We start from the raw sequence: 11,194 nt of genomic DNA on the forward strand, positions 1-11,194 counted from the left end.
AAATTTAATACATCAGATTGTTGTTTGAAAATAGATGACAACGGAGATGCTGTTCTGGATATGGTCAATGATATCAGAAAAGTAGCTCATGTACCAGTCCAAAAGTGGGAATCAATGGTAAAAAGCAGCTGGTAGGATAACTTACTGGAAGTAGAATGGTGGAAAAACTAGGGGTTTTTTCTCCTATGTGCTACTGCTAGACTGGTATTTCTTCCTTGTTTAATCCCTTGTTTTATTTGGCTGATCACAAACGTAGTTCAAGGCCTGCAAGTAGTAAAAATGCCCACAGACCCAAAATTGACTACATCTGAAACAGGACAAAAGATCATGGTGTTAAAGAAACAAAATAATATAAAAAACCCCTTTGAAGAAGCAAAATTGATCTGTGAAAAAAAATTAACAAATAATAGAAGCTAGAAAACAAGGAATATGGCTCAAGCCAAATGAATTATAAAAGCAAGAGAGGGGAAATGTTATAAATGCATATTATATAGTTGCCTTTTTGCAAATATTAACATGACTACTATACAAATAATTGTACTGTATTATGTTTTATTAATAGGGTTTAGAGAGGTAATGAAAGTATATTTTCTGATTATACCAGAGGGTTAACAGTAAAAGACTAGGGTTTTTATCTCTTCTTTGTAACATCTAAACCAAGCCAGAAGTTATGAGAGAGGGGGTCACCTTGTGACCCTTCATAAAAAAACCTGTTAACTTTCTGTTTTCTTATCCAAATGAAAAGAACTAAAAAACCTCAAGAGAAAATTTATACCCAGGTTACCAGACAGAGTAGAGCCACCCAGAAATAAATCTATTTGATAAAATGATTTGGGATACTTAAAACAGATCAAAAACAATGTTTGATTAACATCTATTGAATATTCAATACAACGATCCTTAAAGATAGAAATCCCAAAGAGTGAAGGGTGCTGCTGGCTGACTTTATGCCAGGCACCCTCAGCTGAGAAAGTTTTGCTTTTTGTCTCCTAATTGTCTATTTTTATTTTTTATTAAAGTTATAGATTTTTTAAAACGAGTAGAACTTGGTTTTCACAAGGTTATGTCTAAGACTCAGTTAACTTTGTGCAAGGTAATGCTACTGAACTTTAAACTGGCCTTTAGGGCTTTTCTATCAACTAAAACAGTCTCTTATTTGCTTAAGGCACTCTAAGGCACATTTTTACTCACCTAAAACTAAAACTTACATTCCCACTCCATGTCTGTGTGGCTTTCTGCATCTCAGTTTCTCCCAGGGTTTCAAACCAACCCCTGTGACACATTCTTACATGTGGCCAGGGTGCAATGAGCCCCCTGAAGATGTATCAAACCTGAGGGTTGGCCTGTAACCTCCCAGAGTGGCTTCATGATATTTGCCAGACGGCTCTTGGCAAGAAGAGTGTGTATCTTAAAGCAAAAGTTTTAATAAAAAACAAAATAACAAACAATACAGGAACAAAAGAAAAAGCCGAGCACAGGTGTTAGAGAAGCCTCTGACACTGTGCTAAGACACCTTAAAAAGCACCTGAGCTCCTTTGTGCACCTTCGTAAACACTCAACGTTTTAGGAGGAACAACCTTGCCTGCTGCCAATAGAAGCAGCTACAGCTTCTGAAAAACATTTCCACAGCCCAACCAGTGCCCCTGTGCTGGCTCTGGGCCAATTACAATGAGAAGGGCATGGGAAATTCTAGTTTAACTTCCTTATATGCTCAAAGGTAAACCAACACTCTTTTCATTATATAGAAACACCTGCTCGTGTGTGTGGGTGCATTCCTACACCCCTGCATTCCTTCCTGCCTCGAAGCCTGCATGCATGGGGTCCTGGGACATTTCTATCTGGTTTCCAACACCCATCCCTGCTCCCACTGTCCCCATCCCTGTCCCCATTGTCCCCATTCCCATTCCTGGCTCCTAGAGAGGAGCTGCAGGACACTGGAAGAGGGAACCCGGATTCATTGCCCAAAGAGGGGTAATTTCACACCAGCACTAAAGCATTGGGAATATCTTGGCTTTAAAACATTGGAAAACGGTAAAATGATCCGTTAGCAAGAGCTGTGGGGTGGGTGGGAGCAGCAGGATGAGCTCTGCCGGCAGCTCTTGGCTTTCCTGGGAAGAGGAAGGGGCTGGATCCAGCTCCGTGGATTGCTCAGGCAGTGATTCCTGCTGGGATGAGAGAGGGTCACGGTGTCACCCTGTCCCTGTCCCCATCCCACAGGATGGACCTGGCTGGAGCCCATGGAGAGCGGGAGCTGCTCCGAAATCCTACCTGAACCCGCCCCAATCCTCCCTCAATCCTGCTCCATCCATCCCACATGATCCTGCTCCAGAATCCCACCTGATCCCACCCCAATCCTGCTCCATCCATCCCAACTGATTGCACCCCATCCATCCTGTCCCAATCCCTCTCTGGAATCCCAACCTGATCCCACTCAATCTATCCCAACTAATCCCACACTGGAATCCTGCCTTCATCCAGAATCCCACCTGATTCCACCCCGTCCCTCCTGCCCCAGTCCTGCTCCATTCCATCCCACCTGATTCTTGTCTGGAATCCAGCCCTGATCCTGCTACATCCATCCCACACCAATCCTGCCCCATCTATCCCACCAGATCCCGCTCCAGAATCCAGCCCAAATCCCACTCTCCAATTCCATCTGATCCTGCTCTGGATCACTGCTCTGATCCACAATCCCTCCCTGATCCCAGTCCATCCATCCTGCCCCGATCCCCCTCTGGAATCCCACCCTGATCCTGCTCCACACCTGCAGTCAAGCCGTTGGCTCCCACATCTCTTCCTGCAGAAAGAGAAGATCCATGAGATTCCAGCACAGATCACACACCAGGATTAACCCCAGGATCCATCCTGGGATCTGCACAGAGGGGATCCAGAGCTGGATCCCCCACTGGGACTCACCGGCTGCCATGTTGTATCCATCCCTGTCCCTCCTCCCTGTGGAAAAACAGTGGGATCAGTGTCAGTGGCACAGGATTCCTGGATCGGTGCCGGGTGGATCCGTGCCCCTTCCCGACCCCCATCCCGTGTGTTACCGGATTGGAGCTTCCAGACAATGAATCCAATGAGGACAGTGAGGATGAGGATGGCAGCGATGATGGACACAGCGACCACCACGGTGAGATTCCCGCCAGATGTCGGCTCTGGGAAATGCGGGATGGTGAGGAGGGGAAGGGGAATCCCCATTTGGGAATTCCCAATTCCCACATTGCCAGGCTCACCCCAAGCGAAGATCCCGGGCTCCAGCATTCCGGGATGCTCCACCCGGCACCGGTACTGCTCCCGCTCCTCCGGCAGCGCCTCGATCCTGGCCCAGGTGTGGAAGGTGCCGTCGCTGTTGGGAACGATCCCGCCCCACTCCGTCTCCTGGTCCCACATTTCATCCCCCTTCAGCCAGTTGACTGCGATGGTCCTGGGGTAGAATCCGTAGGCGTGGCAGGACAAGATCAGTGTCCCGTGTTCCTCTTTTCCGGACACATGGACATCAGGGGGCTCTGGAATGGGATAACGGTGAGATGCATCCACGGAATTCCATGGGAATGGGATTGGGGTGAGAGACATCCATGGAATTCCCACTGGAATGGGATGGCGGTGAGATCCCGTGGAATTCTGACAGGAATTACCATGTTCTCCAATCCTCCATTCCTAAATTAAAATTCCCACCCACCTTTGCGCTCCAGCTCCTTCTGCCCGTATCTGATGAATTTCTGGAGCCATTCCGGGCACTCGTGCTTCAGGTAATTTGTCAACCTCTCAGCCTTGGTCTCGTCCTGTTCCCAGAGCCTCCTGGTGATCTCAGCAGCGCCGTCGGCCGCCACGAATCTCCCAGATCCAAGCTCGAATGAGAGGAAATCCTGCCCATTGTAGCCTTCCTGGTAGGATCCACGGACGCTCCCGTCAGACAGGAGGTCACAGCCGTAAACTCGCAACCTTGTGTGGAGACCTGGGGGGATTGTACCCACAGAGACTCATGGAATTGTGTCCCAGCCCCACTGAGCCCCATTCCAGTCCTATGGAGCCCCAGAGTCTGATGGAGACTCACAGAGTCTCATTCCATCCTCTTAGATGCCATGGATCCATATCCCAACCCCATGGATCCCAAACTGGCCTAACAGATCCCATCCCAGCCCCACAGATCCCCCACTCACCCCTGCTCTGGTTGTACCGGTCCCGCAGTATCTCCAGGCTCCTGGCATACATGTGCTGCCATCGCACACCAATATGGGTCTCCCTATCCCAATATCCCGGCTCAGCTCCGTCCTTCATCCACTGTGTCAGCGGCTCCACCCGGCCCCGCTCGCTGTCGTAGTGCTCAAAGGGGATCCCATCCACAAACCCCATGATCGTGTATGGGGGAATCTTTGGGATGGGCTCTGACATCGCCACGAACAGGAAACGCAGGGAGTGGAGAACTGGGGGGGCACAGAGATTTGGGGGGGTTGAGGGGTCATGGATCAATGAAAGGGGAAACTGGGAGAGCTGGGAAGGGGTTTGGGGATCCCAGGGCCAAGGAAAGGGTTTGCAGGGCTGGGAGAGGTGGGATGGACAGGAAAGGGTGTGCAGGGGGATCCCGGTGTCCAGGAATGGGGGCTCAGAGGGGTCCAGGGTTATGGAAGGGTTGGAAGGGGGTGCAGGGACTGGGAGAGGCGGGATGGGGGATCCAGGGGGTCCCTGTGCCCACCAAAGGGGGGTCCGGGGGTCCCCGGTGTTGAGGGCAGTGGGGTCTGGGAGCTGGGAAAGGTAGGAATGGGGGTCCAGGGGGTCCCTGGGTCAGGGAAAGGGGGGTCTGGGGCTGGGAGAGGCGGGCGGATCCCGGAGGCGCAGCCTGGGCAACGGGAAAGAGAAAGAGACCGAGGGAACGCGCTGGGGGAGGGGACGGGGGAAAGGGGGAATTCCAGGGAATTCATCTGGATCCCATTGGATCCCCCTGAGACCCCCCCGAGACCCCTGGGACGGCCGGGACCCTCCGGGACCCCGTTTGGGAAGCGGCGGGAGCGGAAAACGGGGGGACACGGAAAGTTGGGGGATCTGGGGGGTGCAAAGGTGAAGGAAAAGGGCGGGTCTGGGGTCTGGGAAAAGCGGGATGTCCGAAAAGGGGGTGCAGGGGGGGTCCCAGAGCACTGACGGGGGTGCGGGGGGTCCCGGGGGCCGGAAATGGAGATTTAAGAGTGTCCCAGTGCCCAAAAATGGGAGTTGAGAGGAGTTCCCGTTCCGCGTTTCGGGGTTCAAAGGGATCCTAATGCCCAGGAATGGGAAATCAGGCGGTCCCAGTGCCAGACAAGGGGGCACGGGGGGGTCTCGGTGTCCGGAAATGGGCGCTGAGAGGGGTCCCCGTGCTCAGGAATGGGGGTTCAGCAGATTCTGATACCCAGGAATGGGGGTACAGAGGGGTGTTCCTGCCCAGGAATAGAGGCTCAGGAGGGTCCCGGTGCCAGATAAGGGGGTACAAGGGGAGTCCCGCTGCTGGAGAAGAGGATGGAGGGGCGTCACAGAAGACAAAATAGGGAGTATGGGGTGTTTCCGTGCCCGGAAATGGAGGTTTAGGGGGTTCCTGGTGCCCGTAAATTGAAGTTCAGGGGAGGATCCCGGTTTGGGGTTCCCACTCACCTCTCGTGGCGCCCCCAGGGTCCCCCAGGAGCCCCAGGAGCCCCAAGAGCGCCCCCAGACCCAGCGCTGGAGCCATCGCGCTGCTCCGCTGCGGCCCCGCCCCCAGAGCCGCCTCCCGCCCCGCCATTGGCACCGGTATTTTGTGCTCGCCAATGGTGACCCGTTCTGTCAGTGGCGTCATCGGTCGCCGGGCAGATCCCGGTCTCGCAGGTTGGCGCGGAAGTGGCGGGACCGAGGCGGGACAATCCCAGAGAGGAGCGCACGGGGCAATCCCAGAGAATTCGTCTGGATCCCTCTGGATCCCCGCTGGACCCCCCCGGAGCCCTCTGAGAAACACCTGGGACCCCCTGGGGACCCCCTTAAAAGCGCCGGGAGTGGAGAACTGGGGGGGACACGGCAATTTGGGAGATCTGGGGGTGTAAAGTGAAGGAAAAGGGCGGGTCTGGGGTCCGGGAAGGGCGGGATGCCCGGGAAGGGCTGAAGGGGGTCCCAGTGCCGGATAAGGGGGTGCAGGGGGGTCTCCATGTCCAGGAACGGAGGTTTAGGGGGTCACGGGGCCAAGGAAAGGGGAGTGGGGGCACTGGGAGAGGCGGGATGGGGGATCCAGGGGGTCCCTGTGCCCAGGAAAGGGGGGTCCGGGGTCCCCGGTGTTGAGGGAAGTGGCGGCTTGGAAAGGCAGGAATGGGGGTCCAGGGGGTCCCGGAGTCAAGGAAAAGCGGGGGTTGGGGTCTCCGAGGGGGAAGGGCAGGGAAAGGGGTTGGGGGGGCCATTGGTGCTGGATAAAGGGGTTCAGGGGGGTCCCGGTGCCCGGGAATGGGGGTTCAGAGGGTTCCGGTCCGGAACATGGGGGTTCGGAGGGTCCCGGGGATGGGGAAGGTGGTCCCGGTTCCTCCAAAATGAAGATTCAGGGGAGTCCCCGTGCCCGGGAATGGGGGTTCAGGGGGGTCCCGGTGCTGGGGAAGGAGGGGGGATCCCAGGACCCAAAATGGGGCTCACGGGGGTCCCGGTTCCCGGGAATGGGGGTTCAGAGAGGTCCCTGTTTCGGGGAGTCCCACTCTCGTCGCGCCCCCCGGCTCCCCCAGGAGCCCCAGAAGCTCCAAGAACACCCCCAGACCCATTGCCGGAGTCAAAGAAATCATCGGTGTCCCACATCGCAGCTCTGGCGCAGGTTGGGAGACGCGAAAGCGAAAGTGGCCGGGGGGGAGGGGAAAAGGGCAATTCCAGGGAAAAGCAGCTGAGAGGAATTATAAATTGTACCGTATCAAAATCATTGTGATCAGCAACAACGTGCAAAACCCGATACGTGAATACGAAACCAATATTTTATTGTAATTTCTGCTGTCATTTCTACGGTCATTTATAACCCAGGTCTGGTGCTTCTCCTGCAGGCACTGAGGGGGCTCATTCACCCCCTGCCCCCACGTCCCTGAGTGTCCCCAAGTGTCCCTGAGCATCCCTGAGTGTCCCTGAGCATCCCTGAGTGCCCCTGAGTGTCCCCAGTGATGTCATCCCAGGAACTCCCATCAGGATTTGGGACAGTTTCAATGAGAACTCCCAGAAAATTCCCCAAATTTGTCTGAAATCGTGCATGGTGAAGGGGAGGGGACAAGGGACACAGTGATGTTCCCGATGATGTCACCACCCCAAAGATGTCACTGTGGTGACATCACTGTCCCCCCAGCAGCCTTGGGATGTCCTCGATGGCCCTTTGGCACCGCTCAGCCACTGTGTGGCCACCAGGACCACCAGGGCTAATGGGGCTGCCAGAGGGACTCGAGAGGAGATTGTGGATGTCCCCAAGGGCATCCAGCAGGTGACACTTGGCCAGGTGGGCACTGGCCTCCCACAGCCTCTTGGCCTCGGCCACCGCGGCCACCGAGGCCTCAGGGACATCACGGGATTCCTCCTCGGTCTCCGCCAGGGCCAGCTCGATGTCCCCCAGCCGGCGCTGCAGCTCCCAGGGGAACGCAGGGGCTTTGTCATACGCGGCCACCAAATGCCCCAGCAGCCCCAGAGCCACCTCCTCCTGCAGTCCCCTCCTGGTGGCCACCCCCGCCTGCCCGGTGGCCACCACGGCCTCTTCCCTGGCCTTTGCAGCTGCCGCCGAGGGCAGGGCCACTGGCAGCTGCTGGGCTGCGACCACCAGGTTGTCCCCAGCTGTCCCCCCGCCAGCGGTCTTGTTCCGCAGGTCCCTGGGCCGGGCAGTGGCCTCAGTGGTGGCCTTGGCAGTGCCCGTGTTCCCGCAGGCATCGAGGAGATCAGTGGCATCCCCATCTACCCACCACCAGCTCCTGGCGAGCTTCTCCATTGACTCCCACCACGTGGCTCTCACATCGGCCCAGGCGGTCCCCGGGGTGGCCCCAAGGGTGGCCAGGGCCTGGCCCAGGGAGGTGACATTGTGGTGCTCCAGGTAGGTGACATTGCGGTGGCACAGGGAGTCACAAAGGCGCTGGGTGAATGTCCCCAGGGCTTCGCGCAGGGACCTTCTTTGCACAGCCACCTGCACGTCCCCATCCAGCCCAGCCACGGTGGCCGCCAGCTCGCCCAGGGCATCCACCGTGTCCACCAGTGCCTGCAGCAGCTGCGGAGGGGACAGGGGAGGTGGCATTGACATCTTGGCACTTGTGGCCTCCTCGGGTGTCTCCTCTGCCCTCCAGGGGTCCCATTTGTCCCCTCCCTGGAGGGCTCAGCTGTCCCCTCTATCCCTTTGTCACCCCCTCGTCCCCTCTGCCACCCCCCTGCCACCACCTGCTGTCCCCCCTCCACAACCCTCGGTGCCCTCCACCCCTCTGTCACCTCCTCCCTTCCCAGCACGCCCATCCTGTCCCCTTTGGACCCCTGTCCCCTCCTGCAAACCCCGTGTCCCCTCTGTCCCCCTCCCCCTCCCCCACCCCACACCGGGATTGTCGCACCTCTCGAGGCTCCATGGCCGCTGGGGACACTCCGGGAGGGGGGGACACGCCCGAGTGACACCCGAGGAAGAGGCAGGTCCGGGTGCGGCCCCTCAACCCCCTCAACACCCGCGCCCGCCGCTGTCACCGCCGGGGTGACAGCAAGGGAAGGACAGTGGCGTGTGCAGGCACCGCAGGGCCCCAGAGCAGGGGACAGGGGACAGGGGACAGGGGACACGGGACAGGGAAAAGGGCACAGGCAGCGTGTGCAGGCTCCGCACAGGCCCGGAGCAGGGGACAGGGGACAGGGGACAGGGCACAGGGCACAGGGCACAGGGGACAGAGGACAGGCGGGGGAGGGCACAGGCAGCGTGTGCAGGCTCCGCACAGGCCCGGAGCAGCAGCCGAGGCAGAGCTCCCTGCTCTCCCACGGCCGGAGTGGGAATTGATGTCCCAGGAACTCTCTTGATTGGCTTCAGCCTCTGGCTTGTCTGCAGGACATCCTGTACATCAGCATGTCCGTGTCTTTTATTCCTTCTCCTGGTCCACCCTGCTGTCCCGCACTCCCTGGGAAATCAATAAATTCTTCTCAGGTGCTCTGGTTTCTGTCACTGTTATCTCATCACTGGCCCGCAGATGTGAGAAACGCCAGAATTGTTTGACACCATTTGTTGGAGAAGGGAGACGCTGACACCAGTTGGTCCTCAGCAGAACTCACTTTATTCAAGCACAGCCTCAAGTTATATACTTTGCTTAATTAGCTCATACATATTGCAAAAGCCAAGCTCTTGATTGGTAGTGACTACACAATAGCTTACTTCATGTTATATCAGCATATTGCAACAGTTGTATCACCTTGTAGCATTTAACTCCTCTTTTCTCATGATCTCAGTTTCTCTCCTTCATCCTCATGCTGGCCTTGTCCTAGCTTCTAATTACAATATTAGTCTGAGAGCTATTGTGTCCCTTATCCTCTACCCATTTTTCAGCTATCCTCTCCACAATTCCCCCTTTTTCTTTAATGGTTGCAAGTGCTTGTGACTGACGACGAAAAAGGCAAGCAAACACCAATCTCACACATAGAATGACAATTCAAATCATAAGCAAAAATCGTAGCCCTTCTTTCAAAAGCTGAGTTAGCCATGGTGTTAGACCAAAAGTCTGGGTTAGCCAGTCATCTAGGGGATTTTGTGAAAGCTTAACCTCTGTCGTGTGCCTTTTTAGCCAGTCCAGTTGTGCATGTATTGATTGGCTATGATCGGATAAATTAAAGCAACACATCCCTTTGAACTCAGAGCACTCTTGTCCTTGAGCAAGAAGAAGGAAGTCAATAGTGGCTTTGTTTTCAAGAACCGTGTGTCTCAGGCTGTTTACGTCCTGAGTGAGTGCTGATATGACCTCCGTAGTAACATTTGCTTGCTTTATGGCCCAACATGCAAGTTTACTGTATTTGCTAAACAATCCTCTGTCCTTTGGATTAGTAAGATTAAGGGGTAACCCTATCAGGCAGGTTTTGAAAGGCTGTGAGACACTGGCTAATGACAGACAAAAAACATTAGTCCTGGTTGCATTTGCCCAAGTAACCCACACATTAGCATTTTCCCATATTGGAGGCATTGCGTTTGCCCCTCTTTTTAGATTTATGCCCCATCCTAGCAAAACGAGCACAAAGATCATCCCAGTCATTTTCTGGAATTACCCACCTTCTGGGGACACTTACTGTTTTACCACAGCATGTAGCACAAATATTTGAGCGTGCAGCAGCAAGCAAGCGTGCAGCGTGATGCTTTATCTCCCAGCGTGCTCCGGCTATTATTCTTTGTTCCGGAGACTCAAACAGCTGGCTTGCCAAGTGGGTGGGAGGCCCTGTATCTTTTTTTTTTAGTGCAGTAACGGGTGTCTCCCTGCGGTACCGATCAAAGCACAAGTAACAAATTCGAAAAAGTTTGTAAAGAATCCCCCTCTTCAGCAGGCAATATTACTTCTTGCCATTCATTTCCCTGCTGCCATGTAATAGCAGCTTTTTGTGACCTTTTCCCAGCATCTGTAAAACTGTGATTGCTTCTGGGATGGGCTGTTCACTCCGCAGAGGTTTGCTCAGCCACTGTTGTTCTCCCACCCATCGCAAGGGTGGGGCCACTTTACCATTGTCACAACTGTGGCCCCTCCTCCCAGCAGAGCAAGGCCCACCTCCTCATGATTTTCAATGTACCATTGCAGTATATCTTGAGCTATTGGCAACAGAATAGTGCCTGGTTCATTCCCCGTAATCTGTCGTGCACGCTGTCTGCCTTTATGGATAAGGACTGCCAACATTTCTGATTTTTGAAAAACAATTTTACATTGTCGTAGGGGTGGCTGTAACCATTCTAATACCTGAATGTCTTTCTCCTCTCCCCTATTCTCCCCCTTTTTCTTTAATTGCTGAACAAGGGCTCCAAGAGGATAGCATTTCTTGAGCCATATAGCCAAATCAATAGGCAGGAGAGGGTCACAGTGAGAAGTACTGCCTTGCTGAACGATTTCAGCAAACCAAGAGCAATATTCCTGTTGTGCTGTTGTCTCATTTTGCCAATGAGAAACGTAACTTTTTCACGCTCTCCTTGCACATTCTTGTTTTCCAATTAAACAAGTGTGAAATGGATTGGAAGGCGTGGCAGGTGATAAACACAAATTATCCT

General features: G+C 54.5%; 1 protein-coding gene across 1 annotated transcript; it reads right to left on the bottom strand.

Moving 5' to 3' along the window:
• Positions 1 to 1,806: 1,806 nt before the first annotated feature.
• Positions 1,807 to 5,704, bottom strand: LOC310923536 (class I histocompatibility antigen, F10 alpha chain-like). Its single transcript, XM_083885503.1, has 8 exons — positions 5,623 to 5,704; positions 4,164 to 4,427; positions 3,683 to 3,958; positions 3,237 to 3,509; positions 3,051 to 3,158; positions 2,917 to 2,952; positions 2,765 to 2,797; positions 1,807 to 2,165 (listed from the first exon to the last, which is right to left on the bottom strand). The coding sequence occupies exons 1-8, from the start codon at positions 5,696 to 5,698 to the stop codon at positions 2,149 to 2,151; spliced, it is 1,083 nt and encodes a 360-aa protein (XP_083741629.1). The 5' UTR covers positions 5,699 to 5,704; the 3' UTR covers positions 1,807 to 2,148.
• Between the last annotated feature and the right edge of the window lie 5,490 nt (positions 5,705 to 11,194).

This window comes from Zosterops lateralis, assembly GCF_965231275.1.
Source record: "Zosterops lateralis genome assembly, contig: HAP1_HAP1_SCAFFOLD_96, whole genome shotgun sequence".
NCBI classification, from domain to species: Eukaryota; Metazoa; Chordata; class Aves; order Passeriformes; family Zosteropidae; genus Zosterops; species Zosterops lateralis.

Excerpts from the sequence above, each read along its gene's own strand:
- LOC310923536 (XM_083885503.1), bottom strand. The coding sequence starts at position 5,698 with ATGGCTCCAGCGCTGGGTCTGGGGGCGCTCTTGGGGCTCCTGGGGCTC. Across the intron at positions 3,959-4,163 it reads CCGGTACAACCAGAGCAGGG|GTCTCCACACAAGGTTGCGA; the intron begins GTGAGTGGGGGA and ends CAATCCCCCCAG. Across the intron at positions 2,953-3,050 it reads TGTCTGGAAGCTCCAATCCG|GGAGGAGGGACAGGGATGGA; the intron begins GTAACACACGGG and ends GTTTTTCCACAG.